The sequence below is a fragment of the Acanthopagrus latus genome, chromosome 24 (genome assembly GCF_904848185.1).
Source record: "Acanthopagrus latus isolate v.2019 chromosome 24, fAcaLat1.1, whole genome shotgun sequence".
Classification (NCBI taxonomy): domain Eukaryota; kingdom Metazoa; phylum Chordata; class Actinopteri; order Spariformes; family Sparidae; genus Acanthopagrus; species Acanthopagrus latus.
Window position 1 is genome coordinate 13445152 of NC_051062.1, and position 22577 is coordinate 13467728.

At 45.7% G+C, this 22577-nt stretch overlaps 1 protein-coding gene across 7 annotated transcripts in view; it reads left to right on the top strand.

Moving 5' to 3' along the window:
- zeb2b (zinc finger E-box binding homeobox 2b) overlaps nucleotides 1–22577 on the top strand; it is a 443989-nt gene that overhangs the window by 416232 nt on the left and 5180 nt on the right. For 4 of the 7 annotated variants that reach the window (XM_037090998.1, XM_037091002.1, XM_037090999.1 and 1 more), the window contains 6 exons: nucleotides 5139–5393; nucleotides 10883–10951; nucleotides 13517–13705; nucleotides 15015–15229; nucleotides 18263–18371; nucleotides 19096–21107. In XM_037090998.1, coding sequence (XP_036946893.1) covers nucleotides 5139–5393; nucleotides 10883–10951; nucleotides 13517–13705; nucleotides 15015–15229; nucleotides 18263–18371; nucleotides 19096–21107 — 2849 coding nt within the window. The remainder of the gene's footprint in view (nucleotides 1–5138; nucleotides 5394–10882; nucleotides 10952–13516; nucleotides 13706–15014; nucleotides 15230–18262; nucleotides 18372–19095; nucleotides 21108–22577) is intronic. The other 3 variants (XM_037091001.1, XM_037091004.1, XM_037091003.1) reach the window with 1 other exon arrangement.

Consider the following 22577-nt stretch of genomic DNA (forward strand, 5'->3'; position numbering starts at 1 on the left):
TCTCTCTCTGTCTCCTTTCAGAGCTTTTGTTTGCCCTCTGCCACCGTCCTTTCACCGACTTGGCCCTGATTTGCCCCTTGTGCTCGATCGCACCATTATACCGAGACAAGATAGCACAAAATATCCAAACATGTCTGCGATTTCTTTTGTGCGGCGCGACTCGGAGGGTTTTTTTTCTTTTTTCTTTTTTTGGGAGTTTGACCCCCGAGCGGCAATAACATTGTCTGAAAAAGGGGGGAAGTCATCACCTGAGGGGCCAATGAAAAGCCTCGAAAATCAAGTTTGTGGTTTTAACTTTTAAACCTTTTTTTTATTTTGTAGCTGAATCTGAAGTTTTATTCCGCTCGTCTCTGGACGAGCATCTGTCAGAAAGAAAGACTCCTCCGTAACATGTGAAATAATTAGCGGTCCGTATTAAAGCGCTGACAGACTGTTGGTGTGAGGTTTTCCATCAGGCAGCAGTGAGACTTCACCCGGGGAAGTGCTTAAACTGTTGCAGACAGGAACAAGGGCAGACAAAAGGTCACCGCGAGAATCCGTGACCGCCGGCCGTAGCCACGAGGCAGCGACCTCGCTATCCACCTTAATGCCCTCCTCCTCCCCCACCGCACACTCGCGGAGGCCCTCCTGCTTCCCCCATCTCCCTCGCAGCCATCCAGGTGATCCGCCCGGCTCACATTCATGAGACAGGGAGCGAGCGTGAGCAGTTATCGTCCAATAGGGAGAATGTCCCGGCTCATTATCGGCGTAGGAGGCCGAGCATGTCACCTGGAGCTAAGCCTCGACACTCGACTAAAAAAAAAGGAAGAAAGTCAGCCGGGGTTAGCGTTGAGAGCGCGAATGTGGGTGTTAGTCATTCTCCCCGCAGCGATCACCTCCACCGTTGGCCCGGCTGAACAGAAGGAGCTTCTCTTTTCTCTCTGGCGCCGAGACTTTTTTTTTTTTTCGAGCAGGAAGTGCTTTTAGTGCATCCTCCTCTGGGCACTGGACGACTACTTTGGGATCGTTAAATAAATGTGATTACGCTGGTTAGCGTGGCGAGGCGGTTCTCCTCGGCAGACTGCAGGTGTAGCACCTCTGAACTTTTGCCTCCGCGGCCGTCGAGGGGAAGATTCAGGTCGAGGTTCTGGTGAAACTTTCCAGTCCAGCTGCCACAAACTGGATGTCGTATCCGTCGCAATTAAGCGAAATACAGATATTTTCCAACACATGCGAGCCGATTTTCTGCTATTTTAAACAGGCACTTTCAGATTTCAGAAGTTTTGACCGAAAAATAAAAATGAAAGACATCGCGACATTTATTTGATATTTAGGTTTTGTTTTCCGTGTATCCATACATCCAATTTTTTTTTTTTTTCTTTTTGACAAACACCATCCGTGGGGTCAAGATGAAAGCTTGCAAGTCGGTGTTCTGCTGTGACTTTGGGAGTCTTTGAATGCAGCATGTGGTCAGGCAACTGTTGTCAGACACACACACACACACACACACACACACACAGGCCAAGTGAGTTATCTCTGGGTTGTTTTTTTTTGTTTTTTTTTCTCGTTGTCGCAGGAGTCGATTATGACTCCGACATTAAAGGCGTTTTTGATCACTGGAGCCATTTGTTCACTGTCAAACCTGACGCTTTGTAAATATAATCATTTTAGATTTGGAGTTTGTTTCCCAGGCACTAAATTAATTCCACCGGCTTCCTCAGTATCTGCAGAATACAACTGTCACCGCTGAAGTATTGCCTGCGCCATTGTTTTTTTCCCCTCCTTTTATTTATCTTCATCAAAGAAATGATGAGATTTTAATAAGACTTTCTCCCCGTGCTCTCTGGTTCCCTCTCAGGCTGTCACCGCTGACGCTTTCTCGCCATCCTAATCAATATACAATATTCCTCTCCTCTCTGTACTTTTTGCGCGTGAGTGACAGAATAATGCCGGGCCCGTGAAAGGGTTATGTCAGATAGTTTAAAACCCGATATTAAACAAGAATTGCGCTGTTACATGTGTCATTTTAATTATCTGGAAGAGGGGGGAAAAAAAAAAAAAGTCAAAGACGCTCCCCTTTTATTTACCTCAAAGCAAAATCAAACAGGTAGTGAGAGTTTGTAAAAACGTCGGCCGTGATTGCTTTTGTCGAGGGTGACACTCAAGGTATTAAAAAAAAAGAAAAGGAAAAAAAAGAAGAACAGAGGGGAGAGCAGAGAAGAGGCATCGGAGAAGTAAACATTATCTTTTCTTTGTCTTTCTCTCTCCTCGGCAGCACAAAAGGCTGATTAAGAGTGAGGTTTGAGGAGAGGAGGAGGAGGAGGAGGAGAGGGGGGACGAAATAACTGCCTGGAAAATATTAGTAGGTTAGAATTACTTTGTTGCGTGACACAATACCAATAGATGCTTCATGCTCGGAGAGGGAGAGGCTCTTGTCATGCGGTGGCACCTAAACAATGGCGGCTTTCTCGGCGTTAATGCTGCGCGTTTGACTTGACGAGCACCCCACTGTCATTTTGCCTTCTTGGAGGTATACGTTGACAGCTGACGTTCGGGGGAAGATTGCGTCTTTACTGTAGACTCTACGAGACAGTTCGACGCCCCCGCCGCTTAAATCTGTTCGGGAGAAAGAGGAAAAAAAAAAACTCGAGAGCAAGACGTCACGGGAGATGAGAGAGAGAGAGAGAAAACAGCAGGGAGGCAGCGAAATGGCTCAAACTGGGTGACAAAAATATAAAATGAAAGCACCACTTTGCCTCGCCAGGATTCACTTTTTTAATTCTCGATCGCAGCCTCCAAGAGTTTGCCGCAGGACCGTTCCCTTCTTTTTTTTTTTCCCCTCCGCGTGGGAAGTCAGGAACGGTGTGCGTTGCTGCCGTGGATGTGTTGCTAAACAAAAAGAAGCTCCCTCGCTCCTTTTATTGAGGAAGAATGGGCCCTTTAAAACCTGTCCAGCCTTAGATAATTTCATTCAGGCGGCCCCTGCTCCGCCGTCATTGAATCTGCATCCAGAGATCAGGTTCACAGCGACGGGTTGATAGCTTCCCAAGCCTCTTGGCCTTTTGTTCTACCAGCCCCGTGCGGCCGCCTCCCCCCCTTTCCTCCCCTCTGGAAGTTTTTTGGGGGGACACAGAGCTGATGGGACGTTGCTGGGAAAAGTTCAAAACCTCAAGGGTGAAGGGGCGCCGAGAGGTGAATTCAGTTAAAATGATCTTTTTGTTGTCGACGTGAGGGAGAGCTGTCTCCACGACGTCCTCGAGGTAGAGGTTTTCTCTCTCGTCTGAAATAAGTATGTAGCTTTTTTAAAGAAATAAAATGAAATAAAATCAACTGCACCAAAAGGTAGACCACCCAGGAACTCCCAACGTCTCTCCTCCACTCCTGGGTCTCCAGCCTCGGTTGCCTTTTTTGTCATCTCCAAGGAGCATTACTGAGTCTGAACTTGCCTAAACCCTTGTGATCACACCTCTTGAAAAGGTTTTGTTTCTTCCGTCGATTGGTATTCGAGGCAGGTCACCGCACTCCCACCCTCCTCCTCCTCCTCCTCCTCCTCCTCCCCCCCTCGTGCCTGCCTGCCTGCCTGCCTGCCTGCCACCTCCCTCCCTCCCTCCCTCCCCCCCTCCGCCTCCCCTCCCACATTTGAAAGCCCTGTTTTCATTTTAATTTGCACCTGTTGTGCAGTTGTTCGCTGAAGGCAAGTGCGGACCAGTCAATCGCAGGGAGACGTGTCAGGAGGAGATGTGGGGAGGCTTATCTTTTGATATGTATAATGTCTTCAGAAATGTCATGCACGGACTTTCGTCTGGCTGCCGCTCTTGATTCTGGGGAGGGAGGAAAAAAAAAAAAGTTCGAGAGGCAGCGACACTTTCAGGCCTCGGTAGGCAAAATATGGCACATAAAACTGCCGTCATTAAGCTTGTTGATTCTTTACAGGGCCACAATGTGAGGCGTTGTGCCGCTATTTATGAACAAAATGGCTCCTCAAAGCTATTAGATATAAATCTGCTGATTTTCACCCAAAGACTTACGAGCTCGCTGCAGCTTTTTTACGACTCCGAAACATAAATTCAACTAAAGCGCATTAAAAAAAAAAAAGCCTCCAACTCTTCGCTATGGTGGCTCAAACTCGGGGGCCCTCCCATGATTGGCTCCTGCCGCAGAACATTCTTGCACAAGCTGCCAATGAGGTGTGTCCCCAATGTGATGCCATGCTTCTGGCTCGCCGAGCGCTCCATCTGCACTCCTCCAATAAGTCTTCTCATGTCCTTTCCTGCCACGATTTACGCCGCGGCAAGCGCTCGCTGAGAACCTGCCGATGGTGGTGACTAATTTGCACGTGAGCCACCTTTGATTGAGTTCACAGCCCTTATTTACAGGCCGTCTATTTTAAGAAAAGCAGGCATATGTCTGGGACTTGAGTGTTGTGGAAGCGGGCGGGCCCGGCTGATGCTGCTCTGGAGTTTTGAGTGTGTGTGTGTGTGTGTGTGTGTGTGTGTGTGGTAGCTCCCTGGATTTGTGCGCTCGATAGGCCTCGAGGCCCCGTCATGTGTCTCATATGTTCGAAAACATTTATATTTATGTTCATGGTCCACTGGCGATGCAAATGTGAAGACATCCGAGGGGTACATGCGATGAATAATCTAAATTACTATAGGTTAAGCCTTTTGTGTGCATGGCAACGACAGTTATAATACTGCCTGTGCTATGCGGAGCATGTCAAACGTGGCGGGTATGCTCCGAAGCAGAGCCGTCCTGAAAGGTGCAGCTCGTTGGCATCCGAGGCATGTGAGCAGGACTGAAAATTAGTGGCTATTTTGGCTCGCATCTCCTCGACAGCTGTCTGCCCACCGCTGCGGTTCAGTCACAGATTCCAGTCGCGGATGCTGTAATTGGGGTGTAACCCACAAAAAAAAAAAAAAGAGAGAGAGAGAAAAAGAAAAGCGCCTACGCCTTGGACCGAGCAGTGATGTGGGGTGACCTTTTTAATCTGGGAATAAAACCGCAATTTCCAAAACAAGTCGATCCCTTCTCAGATTCCTCTGTCAGTCTGATCACTTAGCAGCACACGCCTACATTCCTCGCTCCGTATCATTTTAAATAGTTGATCATCCTTTCACAAACTCTCCTGTACTGACCGGACTTTGTCTCTCTGTGTGTCACAGCTCTGAACTACGAGAATGTGGTGGAGACGGGCTCAGAGACCGAGGAGGAGGACAAGCTGCCGGTGTCCGAGGAAGATCCCCTGATCAACGGCACGGGCAGCCCGGCCAGCCTCACCAACCCGGAGGCCTCGCCGCGCGCCGAGAGCCACGGCCTGCTGACCAAGGAGGAAGAGGACGACGAGATGCGGGACAGCGGCGTGGAGCACATCTGGCCCGACAACGACATGCTGAGTGCCTCGGTCGACGGTACTGGTGAGTGTCTGGGATCAGATGTTTGAGGTGAACCTCAGCAGGAAGAGTCACAAATCTACAAACTCACTAAAGGGCGAACTGATTTTCTTTTTTCTTCTTCTTTTTTCTTTTTCTAAATGTGGGTTTCCATGTATGTTTCGAGTGTTGTGGCTCTGCCCAGTGATCTTCCCAAACCAGGCAGATTATTTTTGCCTCCATGAAAATGTTTGTGAAAACCAGATCTGCAATGTGTCGTCCAGATTTCCTGAGAACCACGACCTTCAATTTTGAGCACAAAATTAAGGGGTGAATAATGAAGTCGAGGTCTCGTAAAATCATTAAAATCAATGACAACGTGTCCAAATAACCTTATTTTTCCTTATTTACGCACATCTGGCTCAAGAAATGCATTGAAAAAACAGCCGTTGCTCGATCAGTGTTACCAGATGTGGGGGTTCAGGTGAGCTGTCAATCAAAAACACTACCCCTAAGCTGACTTTAAGATACTTTATAGGGAATGTGTGCACATCCTGCCACTTGTAGTATCGTCTTATGCCGTAAACCCCACCCATCTGGTGCCCGAGCAGACTTAAACAAACCCCGCCAAGCGTCTCGCAAACACTGCTTGAGCCAGGTCTGACGCTGGAGCCCCGACGATGCTCCCTCAGCAGACAGACACGATAAACAGTTTCTTTGTGAGCGACGGAGACCATTTGGTTCACGCTTAGAGAAAAGTCCCGCTCTGAGCCAAACAACAAAAAATATTTACAGTAATGTATAAAAACCTCGCACGGAGGAGAAAAAAAAAAAAAAAAAAAGCAGGCGAGCTGCAGAAAATGAAAAAAAAGAAGGGAGGGCGGGGAATGTGGTCGGAGTGACTCAATGTTTCACGCTGACGGTTACTTTTGACTCAAACTGTATCAGTGTTTATTTCTGCAAACCTCCAGCAGTGACTGATGCCGGCGGACACCTCCTCCCCCCAGCGAGCTGCCTAATCCCAGGCAGGTGATGCTTTCCCAAACTTGACTGACTTATCGTCTTTTGTTGAGCAACTCCGATGGCGGGGGCCCCGGTCACGGATGCTTGAAAGATAAATACTTTTAATTAGGGGGCAGGGTATAATCATTAAAGGAAGCCAGACTGCTGCAAAAAAGTCATTAACAATCTTAAATGAAATTTTTATTTTTATGATAGCCATTTACATGTATAATAAGAGTCAATGATTCTTGGAAGCATGTGACAGGAACAGAGTATGGCGAGAAGTCATGTAAGACAGCCAATTTAAATGAGCCGGGCTTTCGCTATTCATTTCTGCTAATGAACTAGCTGTGCACGGTGCCGAAAAAACGGAGGGAACATTCAGCAGTCTTAAATTTTAATATGGGGGAAAATTGCACATTTATTAGGGGTGAAGAGAGAAAAAAAAAAAAAAAAAAACTTAGTGGGTATCAACACCCTGCTTCTCCCTAAATAACAGCTCATAGTGGCTCCTGAAGGGGAGGGGAGAGGGAGAAAAGACAGTTTGGTAAATAAATCAAGATAAAGGATAAACAAGCTGTCGTTGCATACGGTAATTGTTTATTTGATAAAGACCTGCGGTGCCATAATGTCTGTAATTCAACTATGTTGCAATTCCCAGATAATATGCTTCTCGTGTGATAAAGTGTCTGACATATTTCGGAGAGCAAGTCAAGTTCATTAGAGCGTTTGGGAGTCTCTTTCCCAATCTTGCGGGTGCTGTGTTTCCCAGCCTGTCTTTTTTTTTTTTTTTTTTTTCCTCCTCGGTGCCTAAGTGTCTACAGTGATACCTCAGCACATAACTTAGGACTGAGATAAGTTCACACCGCCCCCCTTCCCCAAACTCCCCTCCTTCCTCCTCGGACTGATTTGGTCGTCACTCCCCTATCAAGAGTTGTTTTTTTTTTTTGTTTGTTTTTTTTACGCACAGGTCTTGGAAGTACGTGTGAACGCATCGCGATCATAAGGGGATTGCGGTGAAAGTGTGAACAAATGTCGCAGAAAGACGCTCAGAGGGCTCGTTTCAGAAACACAGCCGGGGAGATTTTTTTTTTTTTTCCTGAGACATGCATGTAAGAAAAGAAAAGAAGTTTTATCGCCGAGCCCTCTTCTGATTCCAGGGCACAATCAGAGTCTTGTGTCTGGCGTTGTCCTTGACATTCCTTCATCCCACAGCGAGGCTGGACGCGATGTGCTGGAAAGCATGACATCATTATCACTGACAGACATTTTCAAATAAATCACCTGCGTTCTCCCTTTGCCCTTTTTGAACAAAAAAAAAAAAGAACCTCCTCTCCAGGGCGTCAGGAGGATTTGCAGCAATCACACGCGTTAAGAATCCCACATTTTTCCCTCATGTTTGCCGAAGAGAAAGAAATCTTCTGTTTTGTGACATTTTTATTTTTTTTCTGCCAAATTTGGCCTTCTGTTTTTGATAAAACAGTGGTTCTTGTTTTCTTTGCACGTTTATCAAGTTTGGGGGTTATTAATTTGTCGTTTAAACACCTAGCGCGTCCAGGAGTTTCCTGTGTTTTTTCAATAAGTGCGGTGTTTCAGATGCTCCTCCACCCTGCCAAGAATACAATTCAGGAGGAAAACACTGTGTTCTTTGGCTGGAAGACGCTCAAATCTGAATAGATGGAACGCCGTCGCGAAAATATCTGCTATTGACAACTTCAGTCCAAAAATATCAGGGGATGGCATCAGATTTTAGAAACCCTGTTCGAATCCAATGGCGGCTTCTGAAGCCATTGTGTGCACGCTAGACAGACTCGGGATAAATGAGGCCTGAGGCAGAACTTTAAAGCGACTGTGGTGACCGGCCATAAAAATAGGAATGTTTTCAAAATAAACAGCATCAGAGCTGCTATGAAAATAGGTGGAATTATGGTCGGGCAAAGGTATTCTGGACTCCTCCTGGGTCTCAAACCTCAACATCGCTCTTCAAGGAGGTGTGTACCTTACCGCCTCAGGTCTTCTGTGATTTACTGCTGAGAAAACACACTGTTCCAACCGTTAGTGGACAGTTTGATCCAAAATGCTTTCCACTACCAAAAATAGGCACATACGAGGCATTAATGAGTCCAGAAGAAATCAAATCCGTCTTTTTTTTAACATGAAATCGGTCGTGTCTTGTTAAATCTTTGTGTAAAGGAGCAACATGAGTTCCTCTTCTCACCGGGCACCCGAGTCACCACAATGACACTTTGTCCCATTTGAATGTAGCTCAAGCCTGGCATGGATTTCTGCATGTATGTGTGCCAGAGGCCGTAGCAGTGAGGTGTTCGTGGTATTAGTCTACCTCCTACTGGAAGCAGCCGTCCCTCCCTTTTCAGACCACAGATAACAAAAGTTTTCCAAGGTAAATAGGGGAAGAGTGGAGGGCCAGTAAATCCCACCGGTCATCCCCTTGCGTCAGACCAAAACTATGCAGCCAAATTTGATTACCCAAAGCAAACACGGTGCCTACGAGGACACAGAAATGTGAGGGAGTTTTGACTGTGTTCGGCTCAAAAAGTACAGGGGGGGTTCTACATGCTGATATCTGATCCTTGTGGGTATATTTTAATCTGCGGTGGAGTGTTTTGTTTTGTCATAGCTTAATTTATGTTGTTTAAAACCCATTTATTCTCATGCTGCAACTGCGGTTTCGATGCTGTCTAGCAGACGTGCAATCAAATGTACAGGAGAGGGGGGAAAAAAATCCTAGCGAGGGGGAAAGTTAAACTAGGACATGCGCGTCCAGAAGAGTCTGTCATTATTCTCTGAAGGCATTGACAGGGGTATTTATCATCTCACCGCAGAAGACAAATCTTTAATTTCAAGCAAGCCCTGCCTTACAAAGCATTCCACAACTATTAAGCCCATTGTTTTCAGCTGAAAAAAAAAGATGTAACCAGGATAGCTTTATTATCAACAACACACCCACCACCTTTCCTGTAATATCGCAGCCAGGTTTCTCTAATGTAGGCGCTCATCCTGGTCTAATAGCCATGGGAGAGTCAGATGCATCAGATCCTGCTGTGGACTGGCAAAAAAAAACACAAATCTTCACAATGCAACGCTTGTAACGTCCTTGCAGGAGCAGCAGAGCAAGAACAGATGCGTGCAAGGCACACAATGCAGGTTTTTTTGTTCATTTTTTCAAAAACACAAAGCCCCCGTGTTCTCGGAAGCACCTTGATTTAATTTTTACCGACGAGGCAGGAAGGAGGGACCGGGGACTCCTTAAGCTGATTGTCCAGTCGGTGTCCTCCCGTCGACCGTGGTGGGATTAATTTGTCAGAAGGGAGGTTTGTTTATGAGCCTGTCAATCCACCGGTTATTTACAGCCGCCTCACCTGTGCCAGTACAATATCTGCCCGTCTGCACAGACCGGGTGCCATTATCCTGATGGGCAGTAAGAAGCGGTGCTGTTTGAACCAGCGCTCCTGGAGGGTTAGTTATTCAAACATTTCTCTGAGGCACAGTTCTTACACCAGTATGGCTGATATAAATCTCAGTGGGTGGAACCAGAGATTAAAGTACAGTGTGAAGGATGGGTTAGGGTTAGTCTGAGCCTGAGGAGTGAAGCTGCTGTCTGATGGTACAGCAGCATACTTATGTATCTTTCGGCAGGCAGCAGCAAGGTGGGTTTAGTCTTTTTGTAAAATTTGGACTCTGTGTAGACACCTCAGCTCTCTGGTACCACTGCTGCTCTGTAGATGGTTACCAGGATGTTCTGGGCCAGTTTCCATCTGCTTTGGAGTAGAAGTGCCTACTGGTTTAAATGTTATCCGTTTCATTGGGCTTCATTTTGACATACAGTACCAAAAGAACAGTATTTCTTTGTCTCCACCCACCTGAGGTTTACCCCGACCAATGAGGTTATTTCTGCCCCTCAGAAATGTTTCTGCAACCAGAACTCTTAATTTGTGGTTAGGGCTTGTATTCTTTTTAGTAGCGAGGCACTAACTCTTTGCTCGGGGGGTGTGTGGCAAATCAAAAAAACGTGTGCGCTCCACAATACTCCAAGCAGCGTCGGATAAAAGCATCCACCAAATGACATATGATAACAAAAAAAAAAAAAAAACAACAAGCGTGATCCTGCATGCAGAGGATTGCAGCAGCGTCACAGCCAGGGAGTAATAAGCTCAGCCTGCGTGTTGGCTGGAGCTCTATGATTGCTCAGGTGGATGTGCTCCGTGTTGTATTTAATCGCTCTGTTTGGCGATTGAAGCTTTCTTCGCCTCCCCCGCCGCTTGTTGTCATGTTAAAGGTAAATAAGTCACTGTCTGGCCCCGATGATAGCATTCATTAAGCATGCCGAACAAAGCCGCGGCGCGCTGCGATGCACAGCAGTGCCTTTATTGCTTTCTCCATACCTTCTTCTTAGAGGCCTCATTGTCAGCGTTTGTTGGTTTGGATGTTACATTGAGGTACTCACCCCCTCCTCTCCCTCTCTCTCTCCCCCTCTTCACCCCCTCTTTTTCTTCTCCTCTGTTTCCGTGCAGATGAAATAAAGGATGATTTTGACACCCTGGGGCCTGATGCCACTTTGCAGGCAGTTGGAAACGGTACAGGTGAGTTGACTCATGATGTGTTTTTTTGTTTTTTTTTCTGTGTGTGTGTTGCTCTTCTCTCGTCCGCCCCTTTAACCTACATTGCAACATGATTTAAAACAGTCTGTCCCAATCTTTTTGGCTCTAGACTCTTACAGACGAAGCAATGTCTGCTTGCAACCTCTCGTCACAGGTTGCTTAAGTTTCCAGTTTGCTGCAAATCCAAATTTTTTTTTTCCTTTTGGGATTGGTAGTGCAATGGATAGTTAAGCATGTGTAATAATAATAATGTCCAGAGATAACTGTCAAAGGTAAAGACTTCAGCTTGAGGATGAAGAAGCAGTGTGATCCTGAAGGTTTGCTCTGCAGCTAACCTAACTGCTACTTTGTGCGAGTTCATAATTAATCATCTCGTGATTCAGTTTATTTTGTGGCCCCAAGATGCCAACCACCACTTCTTCTTCTTCTTCTTGAATAAAAAAAACAACAACAAACAATTACAGAGCTCTAATTAAATCTTCTCCTGCTGACTCCATGACTTCCAAGATGAATCCCTGTATGTTTAGAGCAACTGAAGTGATTCTAAATTTTAGGACCTTTGATTACACGTTGGCCCGTTTTGGTTAGCTAAGTGAGTCTTAGTGTGTTTGTGTCCCGTTGCCGACTCCTGGTGGAACCGATCCCTACCTGCCATTTTTCATTAAGCCACCGACGCTGATCTGCAGCCACACACCCCTCCCTTCCATGATATCATCCTGGCCACCCCGACAATTGGCCCCGGACTCTGTTATGGTAAACCAAAGTCACCCCACAGACTGCCACAGAGCCCTTCCCTCAAAAACCCTCCTTTCAGCTTTAATTACTCGAACTTTCAGCTCCTCCAGCGTGTTTTCTTCTTCACATTTTTCTCTATGTGCTGCAGCAATATATATATATATATATATATATTTTATTTATTTTTTTCCCTATTTTGACTTTGCATAAAGCAAAGAAACAATGCCGTGGCACTGCTGTGGAAGCTCCCCGCCACTGGATCACATGTGATTTCATTTAAAGACATGAGCAGTTTGATCACGTCCCGGTGCCAAAGCACAGTTTGATCCAGGTGATTTCCTCCTCCACTGGAAGGAAAGTCATTTGTTTCTCCTTTTAAAGGAACATTTTACATTTCTATTTTTCATCCTTGAAGAATAAGCACTTTGTTTTTTTTTTATGCAGAAGATTGGTAGGTCGGGTTGATTGAAAGTAAAACATAAAATAAACATCACCCCGAAGGTTTTTAGGTTGCGGTCCAGGAGACTGATTGCACCAAGCCGCACCCTGGTCAATCATCAGTCGATCTTAAATAACGGTTTAAAAAAACCCACCATTATCACAACACTCAGTCTCTCACAATTAGCTTAGCCGTCTTCAAAAGAACCGTCTAATGAGAATGCTGTATATTATGCTATCACAGTACTCAAAAGTGATCCATTGGCACCGATGACATTTCGGTGCCATTTTTTGACAACCAAATATCCGCTACCTTGACCTTTCGCAAATTGGACCGCAAAGCCATCACGGCCGAACAAATCACTCTTTAAACCTCACCTTGGCTCGCAGACTAAAAGCCTAATTAACAGGGGATGAAGTCTGATGAGACGTCACTCGCTTTTTTTTTTTTTTTTTTTTTGGGTTTCGACGTAGCCAAACTGCCTCCAGAATTTCCTCAGGTTGTAAACAATGTATGTGTGTGTGTGTGTGTGTGTTTTGAAAGTCGGCCATCCCCTTGACTAATGAAGGCTGCTGATTTCTTTTTAGCTCCGGTTTGTTTTTGGAGGCAGCTATCTCCACACTGCAGCTTAAGAGTTTCCCTGAAGAGAAGGGACTGGGAAATAATTTGAGAAAACGCATTGTGTGGCCTCAGCACTTTGGCTGGCTTAAGATACATTCTGCTCAGCTATGGCAAAGCATCTCTCTCTTTCTCTCTTTCTCTCTCTCTCTCTCTCGCTTTCTCTCCTTTTAATTTTTTTTGCACTGGTTTGTGGTTTGGCCTCGGTAATCTGTTCAACACAGAATCAACAAAAGCCGCAGTCTCTTGATTGACCTTATATGTGAAAGTCGATACAAAGAAACGTGGCTCTGTTGCTGATTAAGCCGGGCTTGTGTATCTATGAATGTATATACGAGTGTGTTTCGCTTCTTTTTTTCTTTTTTCTTATATCGCAGGCCTGAACTTGAAATCTGATTTCACATCAGGAGTAAATTCAGTCAGTGAAGTTGTTTTACACGTCGCTCCTCAGCAGCTCATGGTAGCGCGTTTATCACTGACTTTTGGCCGGATTAGGTTACAATTCCTATTTTAGCCGGCATGGCGTGACAAGCAAACCCAGTAATTTAGATGTATTCTCCCCAAAGCACGGCTGTAATGTTTTAGGGTGGCTGTCCTCATCACATTTCCACCAAGATGTTCCCAATATCCTCCTGTAAGACATTTCTCTGGGGAAGAAATGAATCCAATTTATTCCTCCCCCTCTTTCTCCGTTGGTCTCCTCCTTCACCGTCTCTCTTCTCTTCTCTCTCTCTCTCGCTCTTCCTCCCCTTCAGTTAAGAGCGTGGATTGCACTTCAGAGTTCGAGGACTTCTTCTCCAAGCGGAAGCTGGACGATGGCGACAGTCACGTGGTGAGCATCGCCGAGTACCTGCAGCGGGGCGACACCGCCATCATCTACCCGGAGGCTCCAGAGGAGCTGTCCCGCCTGGGCACGCCGGAGGCCACCGGACCAGAGGAGAACGGTAGGAGTCCTGTCAGGAGCTGGTGGGAGGGGTCAAACGAAATATGTCAACAAACACATTAGGGTTAGCACTGCGCTAACACATTAGCATTGAGGTTAGGAATTATATGTTTTTTAATCAGACATTTCCTCATCTTAGTCAGGAAATTAGATAAAATAATGACTTTACTTTGATTTAATGACAACTTTTTCCCAACTGTTAGCTTTAGCTAGCTTTAAATGGTGTTTATGCAACAATTGAGAGCACTATTGCCAAGTGGAAGTGTAGTGAACCAATAGAAGAAATAGAAAGTCAGAAAATCAGCAATATCTACCTGATGTTAGCCAACATTAGCAATCATAAGCTACTGGTGATACAGTAAAACCCCTTAATGTGTTGAATTTAGACACATCACATTTTGATATTTCTTAATTAAACTTCTGATCCTCAACAGCAACAAAATAAATAAAGATCTGTTTAAAAGCTTACACAATCAGATTTGAAAACATTGAATTAAACAACTTTTTTTGACGACAGTATCCCACAATTTTAGAACAGCGAAACGAGCACCAAGCAGATTATGATTTTGCACAATTTTGGCCTCCTCTTGTGGCCTGAATGTCTCAGTAACAGTCATGCCGGCTCAGCTAACCTCCCTCGCACCAGCAAAGGTTTAAAAAAAAAAAAAAAGAAAGAAATAAAAAACAGGAGTCTGGACAGAGCAGCAGCTCTTCTCGCTGACACGACCGGGCAGCTGTTGGTCCCACAGATTCACCGGATGCCTTGGTGTTTACCTACAGTCTTAAGCAACAGCTGGGCAGGGGCTTGAAATCAGATAGCGCACCTCTGAAGCTCCCCAGAGGGTGAAAAAAAAAAAAAAATGGTTGGGAGGGGGGTTTGAATTGGAATGAGCTCATGATTCATACTGCAGACGTGATGAACGTGTCAGCGGGAACGGCATTAAAAAGTGTTTAGAGCAATTAGGGCGGTATGGGGAATCATTCTGTGTGTGTCGGTGAGTTATGATTTTTTTGCGTGTGTGTACATACAGTATCGTGTAGCTGTTTGTTACTGTGTCAGGGAGTGTGTGTGTGTGTGTGTGTGTGTGTGTGTGTGTGTGTGAGGAGTCGGGAGGAGGTCGTAGTGCAGCGGATGCCAGCCTGACACTGTGGCTCTCATGTGGAGCAGATTGCAGAGATAACTCCCATACCACTCCTGGGCAGCCCGCCCGTTAGCTGCCATTGATTCGCTGACCTTTTGGCCCGCTTTCCCTTCCCCTTCCTCCGCCTTCCCCCACCCCTCCTCCTCCCCCCCGCTGTCTCCCGTGCAGACCTGCCACCTGGAACGCCAGATGCCTTCGCCCAACTGTTGACCTGCCCCTACTGCGACCGGGGCTACAAGCGTTTGACATCGCTGAAGGAGCACATCAAGTACCGCCATGAGAAGAACGAGGAGAACTTCGCCTGCCCCCTGTGCAACTACACGTTTGCTTACCGCACTCAGCTTGAGCGGCATATGGCCACACACAAGCCTGCGAGGGATCAGGTTAGAGGGATTTAAACACTTCTTCTTCTTCTCTGCTCTCTCCTTTCTGTCATCCTATCTCGTTTTCTAATGTGCTCTGATCCCTCTGAGAGGAGAGATCATTTTTCCTGATTGGCAATCATTATTAATTTTTCATGGCATTTTGAAGATGCAGATCCTTTAATGGTAATAACTTTAATTGAGGCCCTAAATGGTTTTTTGATGGCCCTCCCTGATATGATTTTCCAGTCTCGTGTTCACGATCGAATGATTGTGTGAATTTCCAATTTGGAAATTTTTATCAGCTCCTTAACTTCACTTCACTCCTTGGCCTTTAATGTTCTTCTGCCCGAGCCCGCAGTACTCCATCAAACCCTCCCCCCGCTTCTAATTTCATGCACTGCATAAACATCTGTGTATACTTGAATTTTCTCGAGCGATTTATACGCTATATGTCTGAGATATAATGTGAATCCGCTGGCAGTTAGCATGAATCACCTTAAAGTCCTGTGAGGTGAAAACACATCCAGCAGTCACGGGTGTTTAACTCGCTTGTCAGCGTTAAGTTGAAGATGTGGCGGCGAGATAGATTGTGGCGAAAAAATAAAAAAAATAAGAACTGCACGCTTTCAGAGTTTTTGCACATTGGGGGATAATTATAACTTCTCAGCAAACTAAAATTAGAGCAGTAAATTTTAAAGTAGATGGTAGTCTGTATTTGTGCTTTGAAAGGATGATTATGAGTGAGGAATTTGTTTTTCTTAAAAGACCGCAAGTTCATCTCTTAAATATAATCGCTGGGCTTTTCTGATTTAGATACACTGCTAAGAGGCCCTGAAGCACACAAAGTACGCAGTCGGGTTTTTTAGAAATGTAAGAATTAATTGGATAAAAGGTCAAAAAGTGATCAAAATGGGCTGTTTTTTTCTGTTTGCAGTACAGAAGTAGCTTTAAAAAAGGAGGGATTATATTTGTGTCACTTCTTTTTCCTCATGAACTTCCACTCGAGCCGCATGGTGAAAAAGAAAAAAAAAAAAGAAAAACAAAACTGGATGATATCATGTACCCTGATGCTCGCCGGTGTTCAGTTCCCAGGTCGTGGGTGTTGTGTTGTGCTCTCTGAAGCGAGAATGACAGGCTCAGACTGTGGCTGATTTGATCAGATGTCAGCAGCCAGCACTTTCACCTGATCTACCAGCTGGGTGTAAACGTGAGCAGATGGGCCGGCCGAGTGAGCCGCTGTCCCAATCCTCATATTACAATGCTGCTGCTGCTCCCCTCCAGAGTCGAGTCAATGGCCAAAGACTCCTTATTCAGGCGCCGCTCGGGCTCCTTCCACAAAGCCGCCTATCTTGATTTGTAAATTAGCTGAATTGTTTAAGTGGTAATCCTCGGGATCAGATCGAGGTGATGTCTTACTCCTCTGTTTTTCTTTTTTTTTTTTTGCTTTGTGTGTGGATCTTCTGTAGGTGGCGCTCTTTTCTCTGCCTTCTCTGTCTTTTTTTCTGTTTATTCAAGATTAAACCGCAGGCGTAAAAAAATACATTGCTTCCTCTCAGACGAAAAAAAAAAAAAAAAATCAAAATGAGCATGTATTCATGTGAATCTGGCAATTAACAACTAACTCAGGAGGACTCAGGAGCAATCGGATTAACATAAAGAATAATGTCCTGATAGGTAAACATGTGCTCTGCTGTTCTGTCTCGTATGTTTACAAGCCTTAATACTCCTCCTCCTCTTAACCAATTAGCCGAAATATGACTAATTAGAGGTTATACATATGCAAACATCCAGTCGGGTCCCCGCCCACAAACAGCAGTGGTGCCGTTCACATCGAGAACGAGCCATGGAGGAGAGATGGAGCATTTTGCCAGTGCCATTCACAATTAAGAGCGCCGAGCGATTGTGCCTTATTAGCAGTGGTGGCGAGACTAAACTTTACCGGGCAGGGGTCCTCAAGGGGGAAGTAAGGGGATGGTGGTGGCGGAGGTGGGGGGGCGGAGGCACTGAAGCAGCTGTTGCTGTTTGTTTATGCAACTCAGCAACATACGAGCGGTGGGGTCCCTCTCCGGCGCTTGGCGGGGCCCCCGACTCTCCCTGCTTGATCTTTGAAGGTTGGGGCTGTTTGAACAATTCCTCCCAGTCCTCCCAGTGTCCTGCGCGCCACCATCTGTCTCCCCAGGAATGTGGGTAGAGTCAGCACACACCCCAGCATTTGTCAAGGCTGAACTGGGAGGAGGGAGTCGCTGTGTTTTCTCCCCCCAGCGAGCTCGGAGAAAATGTGTCCTTTTTTTTTTTTCTTTTTTTTATTTACCAACCGTTTAACGTCCTCAACTCCCATTTGGAATTAATTGTTGCGCGAGTGACGAGCCAGGTTTACACACCCCGTGTTGTTGTTGTCGCTGGGTATTATATTTTGATTTCCTTCTTTTCAGAGAACAGGCCTTGTTTGAATTGCAAATTTGATGGATTGCAACTGATGTTTACCTTTGAACAGCGAATCAAGGCTGGGCCTATACGCTCTGTTCTGTATCCTAAGATTATTAAAGAGACGTTCAAGGTTTCAGAAAAAGGACCTAATTACTTGAAGACATTTGAAACTGTTCAGACAAAGTACAAAGTGTGACTCAAATGAATGCAGGTATGCAGGGTGAAAGAGCTCGCAGATGATTCTGAATACCTTTCAGACTGATTAGGCCCAAATTAATGAAAAGTAGATCAAATCGGTGCCTCTAATGAAGGGGAAACGCTCTAAAAAAGACTCTTTTCATTTATTCTATTTTCTGGGCTGCCAAATTCTAAAGGCATGCCTCCTTTGGCTGAGGAGCCAGGAAATTAAAAGGTATGTGATTCTCTGTTATCGCCGCCGCTGCCTGTAGTCGCTCAACGGCGGTGGGAGTAGAAAGCCAAGATGCTTCATTGGCGACGGGAGCCGCTTGGCTTGCTGCTTGTTGTCGCGCCGTCCAATTGTGATTATTTACTGAACTCTCACCCCCACGATGTTTGTGCATTTGTTTCAACGTGAATCTCCCTCTTTCTCTCCCTCTCTCGCAGCACCAACTGCTCAACCAAGCGGCCGGCAACCGCAAGTTCAAATGCACCGAGTGTGGCAAGGCCTTCAAATACAAGCACCATCTGAAGGAACACCTCCGGATTCATAGCGGTGAGTAGCGGGAGGAACGCTGGCCCCGCGCTTTGAATATTCATAACCGTGATTTAAGAACAGCATGAATCTGCAGAAATTCCTTTCGGTTTATTTTGGACCCTCCCTGCTGTTGATGGACACTGAACTCTGCTGTGTAGAGAATCGCTGCGCTTGCCAAGTACAATATTTGCCTAGAAATGTGTACGTGTGTGAAGCATTTCAGGAAATGTTATTTAATTTATTAGTTTATTTGTCGGGGACGATGTCCATTGATCAACAGAGAAGCTAAACAAGGCAGAGGTGCTCGAAAGGCTAATTTTTATCGGCTCGTCTTGTCCAGAAGTTAAAAGACAAACTTAGAGATATTAATTGAAATTCTACTGTTTGAAGATAAAACACCAAACTAATCATTTACATAAAGACATGCAACAGCAAACCCTTCAGGAACTTTCTGGAGATGTTTTACTTTTGCTTGATTTATGTTTTTCTATCACTCTACCAAACTTTTACTTCCTGTGCACGGCAGTTCATTACCTTGCTGTTACTCTTCTGCATTTCTTGGTAATTTTTCAGTTTTATTTTGTTCATCTTTACCCTCCTCTCCCTGATGTAAAGCACTGTAACTGGCTTTCTGTAGTATGCACTTTTTAAATTAAAAATGCAATTTGCTTGATGTTTAGTATCCTCTGTTGTAACAAAATTAGTGATATTTCATCTTACACTGTATATTTTTACATTTCAGGTGAGAAACCCTACGAGTGCCCCAACTGCAAGAAGCGCTTCTCCCACTCGGGCTCCTACAGCTCCCACATAAGCAGCAAGAAGTGCATCGGTCTGATCGCTGTCAACGGCAGGATGCGCAGCAACATGAAGACGGGCTCCTCCCCGACCTCCGCCTCCTCCTCGCCCACCAACACTGCCATCACCCAGCTGCGGCAGAAGCTGGAGAACGGCAAGCCGCTCGGCCTCAACGAGCACAACAACCACTTGAACATCAAAACCGAGCCGCTCGACTTCAACGACTACAAGCTGATGATGGCGTCTCACGGATTTGGTGCTCCTCCGTCGTTCATGAATGGCGGCATGGGAGGCAACAGCCCACTGGGGGTCCACCACAACTCGACGGGCCAGAGCCCCTTGCAGCACCTTGGGATGAGCGGGCTGGAACAGCAGCTCATGTGCTACCCAGGGCCGCTGGGGAACAACCTGAGCGAGGTGCAGAAGGTCCTCCAGATCGTGGACAACACTGTGTGCAGGCAGAAAATGGACTGCAAGCCGGAGGAGCTGTCCAAGCTCAAGGCCTACATGAAGGAGCTGGGGTCCCAGGTTGAAGAGCAGAAGCAGGTGCTGGCGCAGTCGGGGGGTCAGGTCGGTCTTCCGCTTGTCAATCACAACGGCGCCACCAAAAGCATCATCGACTACACATTAGAAAAAGTGAACGAAGCCAAAGCCTGCCTCCAGAGCTTGACAAATGACTCAAAGAGACAGATTAGCAATATCAAACGAGAGAAATCCAACCACATGCTTGATGGAGGTGTGGATGAGAAGGTGCAGGAAAATCACATGTTTACACCTTATGCTTGCCAATACTGCAAAGAAACCTTCCCCGGGCCGATACCTTTGCATCAGCACGAACGCTACCTGTGTAAAATGAACGAGGAGATCAAAGCCGTGCTGCAGCCCAGCGAGAATCTGATGCCCAACAAACCAGGGATGTTCATGGAGAAGAACACCCACTTATCCCCCTCCATGTTGTCTGACAAGGGACTCACTGGGCCCATCAACCCTTACAGGGACCACATGTCTGTGCTGAAGGCGTATTTCGCCATGAACATGGAGCCCAACTCGGAGGAGCTGCTCAAGATTTCCATAGCGGTCGGCCTTCCTCAGGAATTCGTCAAGGAGTGGTTCGAGCAGCGGAAGATGTACCAGTACGGCACTACTAGAACCCCACCACTAGAGCACAGGAACAACACGGATATGGTTCTCGGAACAAATAACCACCACACTCCACAAAAAGACTCTATGGCAGCTAGGTCACCTGTGTCTCTAATCAAACCTACTGACCGCATCACGTCCCCCTCCATAGCAGAGCTCCATAACAACGTGAACAACTGTGACAACTCGCTCAGACATTTGAAAAACCACCAGTACAGCGGCAGCGCCAAACCCACAGGTGAAAAGTTGGACCACTCCCGCAGCAACACCCCCTCCCCGCTAAATCTGTCCTCCACATCTTCCAAAAACTCCCACAGCAGCTCCTACACTCCAAACAGCTTGACTTCAGAAGACCTGCAGGCTGAGCCGCTGGACCTCTCTCTGCCGAGACTAATGAAGGAACCCAAGCATGCACTGACTGTCAAAAGCAGACCTAAAGTCAACAGCATTACCATCGACCATAACAGCATACCCTCTCCTCGAGAGCACTTCGAAGAGCCTTTGAACTTGGCCTATCTCAAGAAGGAATTCTCAGGCTCTACCAACAACGGAAACCTTGAAAAAAGCACTAGCCCCATCTTCAGCATTAACCCGTTCGCTGCCAAACCCCTGTACACGTCACTTCCACCTCAGAGCGCTTTCCCACCTGCCACATTCATGCCCCCGATGCAGGCCAGCATACCAGGTCTTAGGCCCTACCCGGGCATGGATCAAATGGGCTTCCTACCGCACATGGCCTACACTTACGCAGCAGGGGCAGCTACCTTTGCCGAGATGCAGCAGAGGAGAAAGTACCAGCGGAAACCAGGTTTCCAGGTAAATAAGCCACCTGTGGTTTTGTCAAAGCCCCAGGCTCACTCAGATTCTCCTAAAATGATCTGAACTCATTTCTGTACTAATTAAAAAACGACTTTCGGCTCAGGAGAGAGAAACGCTCACCTGAGGTAGACTGAACTGACAAAGGGCGATGGAGATAAACAGCTGTGACACGACCCCGGGGCGGAAAAGAGTGAAGCGTAGTGGTGTCATGGAGTCAAGGACGTAATTTAGAGTTTAACAGAGTTAATGATAAATAAACTGCTATCAGACAATAACAGAAGAGAAAAGGCTTTCTTTTATTATTGGTTCCAGCTTCTCAAATGCGAACATTTCCTACTTTTCTGATTTATTCTATTTCAAATGAAATATCTCTGGATTTTGGAAAACAAATAGGCACTCTGAAGATGTAAAATTGGGCTCTGGAAGTCATTTTCTGACATTTTCATTGACTAAACAATCATTTATTGCACTGGAATGATCTACTTGTTCACCAAGGATGAAAATAATCATTAGCTGCAGTCCTATTTTTATTTTTTACAGCTGTCAGACTGTAAAAAACTTTAATCGAACCTGCCTCTGCCTCCCTCCGTAATGAGCCTCTAACCCTCTAGTTTTCATTTGTAGATTTTTATAATTGTCCAATAATGGTCCAAAATCTGCTGCGAGGGTTCTTCCACCCTAAACCGTAACCATGAATATCTTCAGTTTTTGAGTGCTTTAATTTTTACTCTGAAAAAGGTCCAATTTAGGCATTAAAAAAAAATCAAACAGCATCAGGTTCAAATAAATAACAGGAACGATATTGGCCCTACAATCTCATCTCGGTAAAGCCATAATTGTTACCACTCTCCGCTGTAAATTTTACCCTCAGCTGTGGGTGGAATACATTACTGCTCCTGACTCCAGTCCTCTTCCAGCGCCGGCCTGAACTCAGATATTTTGTTATTAAATATGGGTGAAAGGCCTTTGTAAAAATGACAAAGGTGAGCCCCGGAGCTGTGCACTTCTCTGAAATTTCCCATCGCAACTTTGCTGCATTTTAAAGAGAGAGCCACAGCCAAAATGAGCTTCTACATGTGGATTAATAATGCACAGTCTCCATGTTCATTACCACTGAATGCTGAAGGCTGTTTAACATAGAGGGAACCATTTTGATGAAAAAAAGTATTAATAATGTTTCCTATTCTAAGTTATTAAATTAGATTTTAAAAATACAGCTACAGGCGTTTAGTTCAAATTGATTGCAGAGTGATAGTGGTCCCTTCTTAAAACACAGTGCCAAGCTGTCCTCACATTATCACACACATATTCATTAAAGAAAGCGTGGGTCGGCCATTAAGGTGCACCTTCTGATTTTAATCATTATATGAGTTTGCAATTTTGAGAACGGTGCTCAGTGCCTCCTCTAATGTTGTAATATTGTTCCCCATCAATTCACGTTTAAGACTAATCTTCATCATAAAAGGG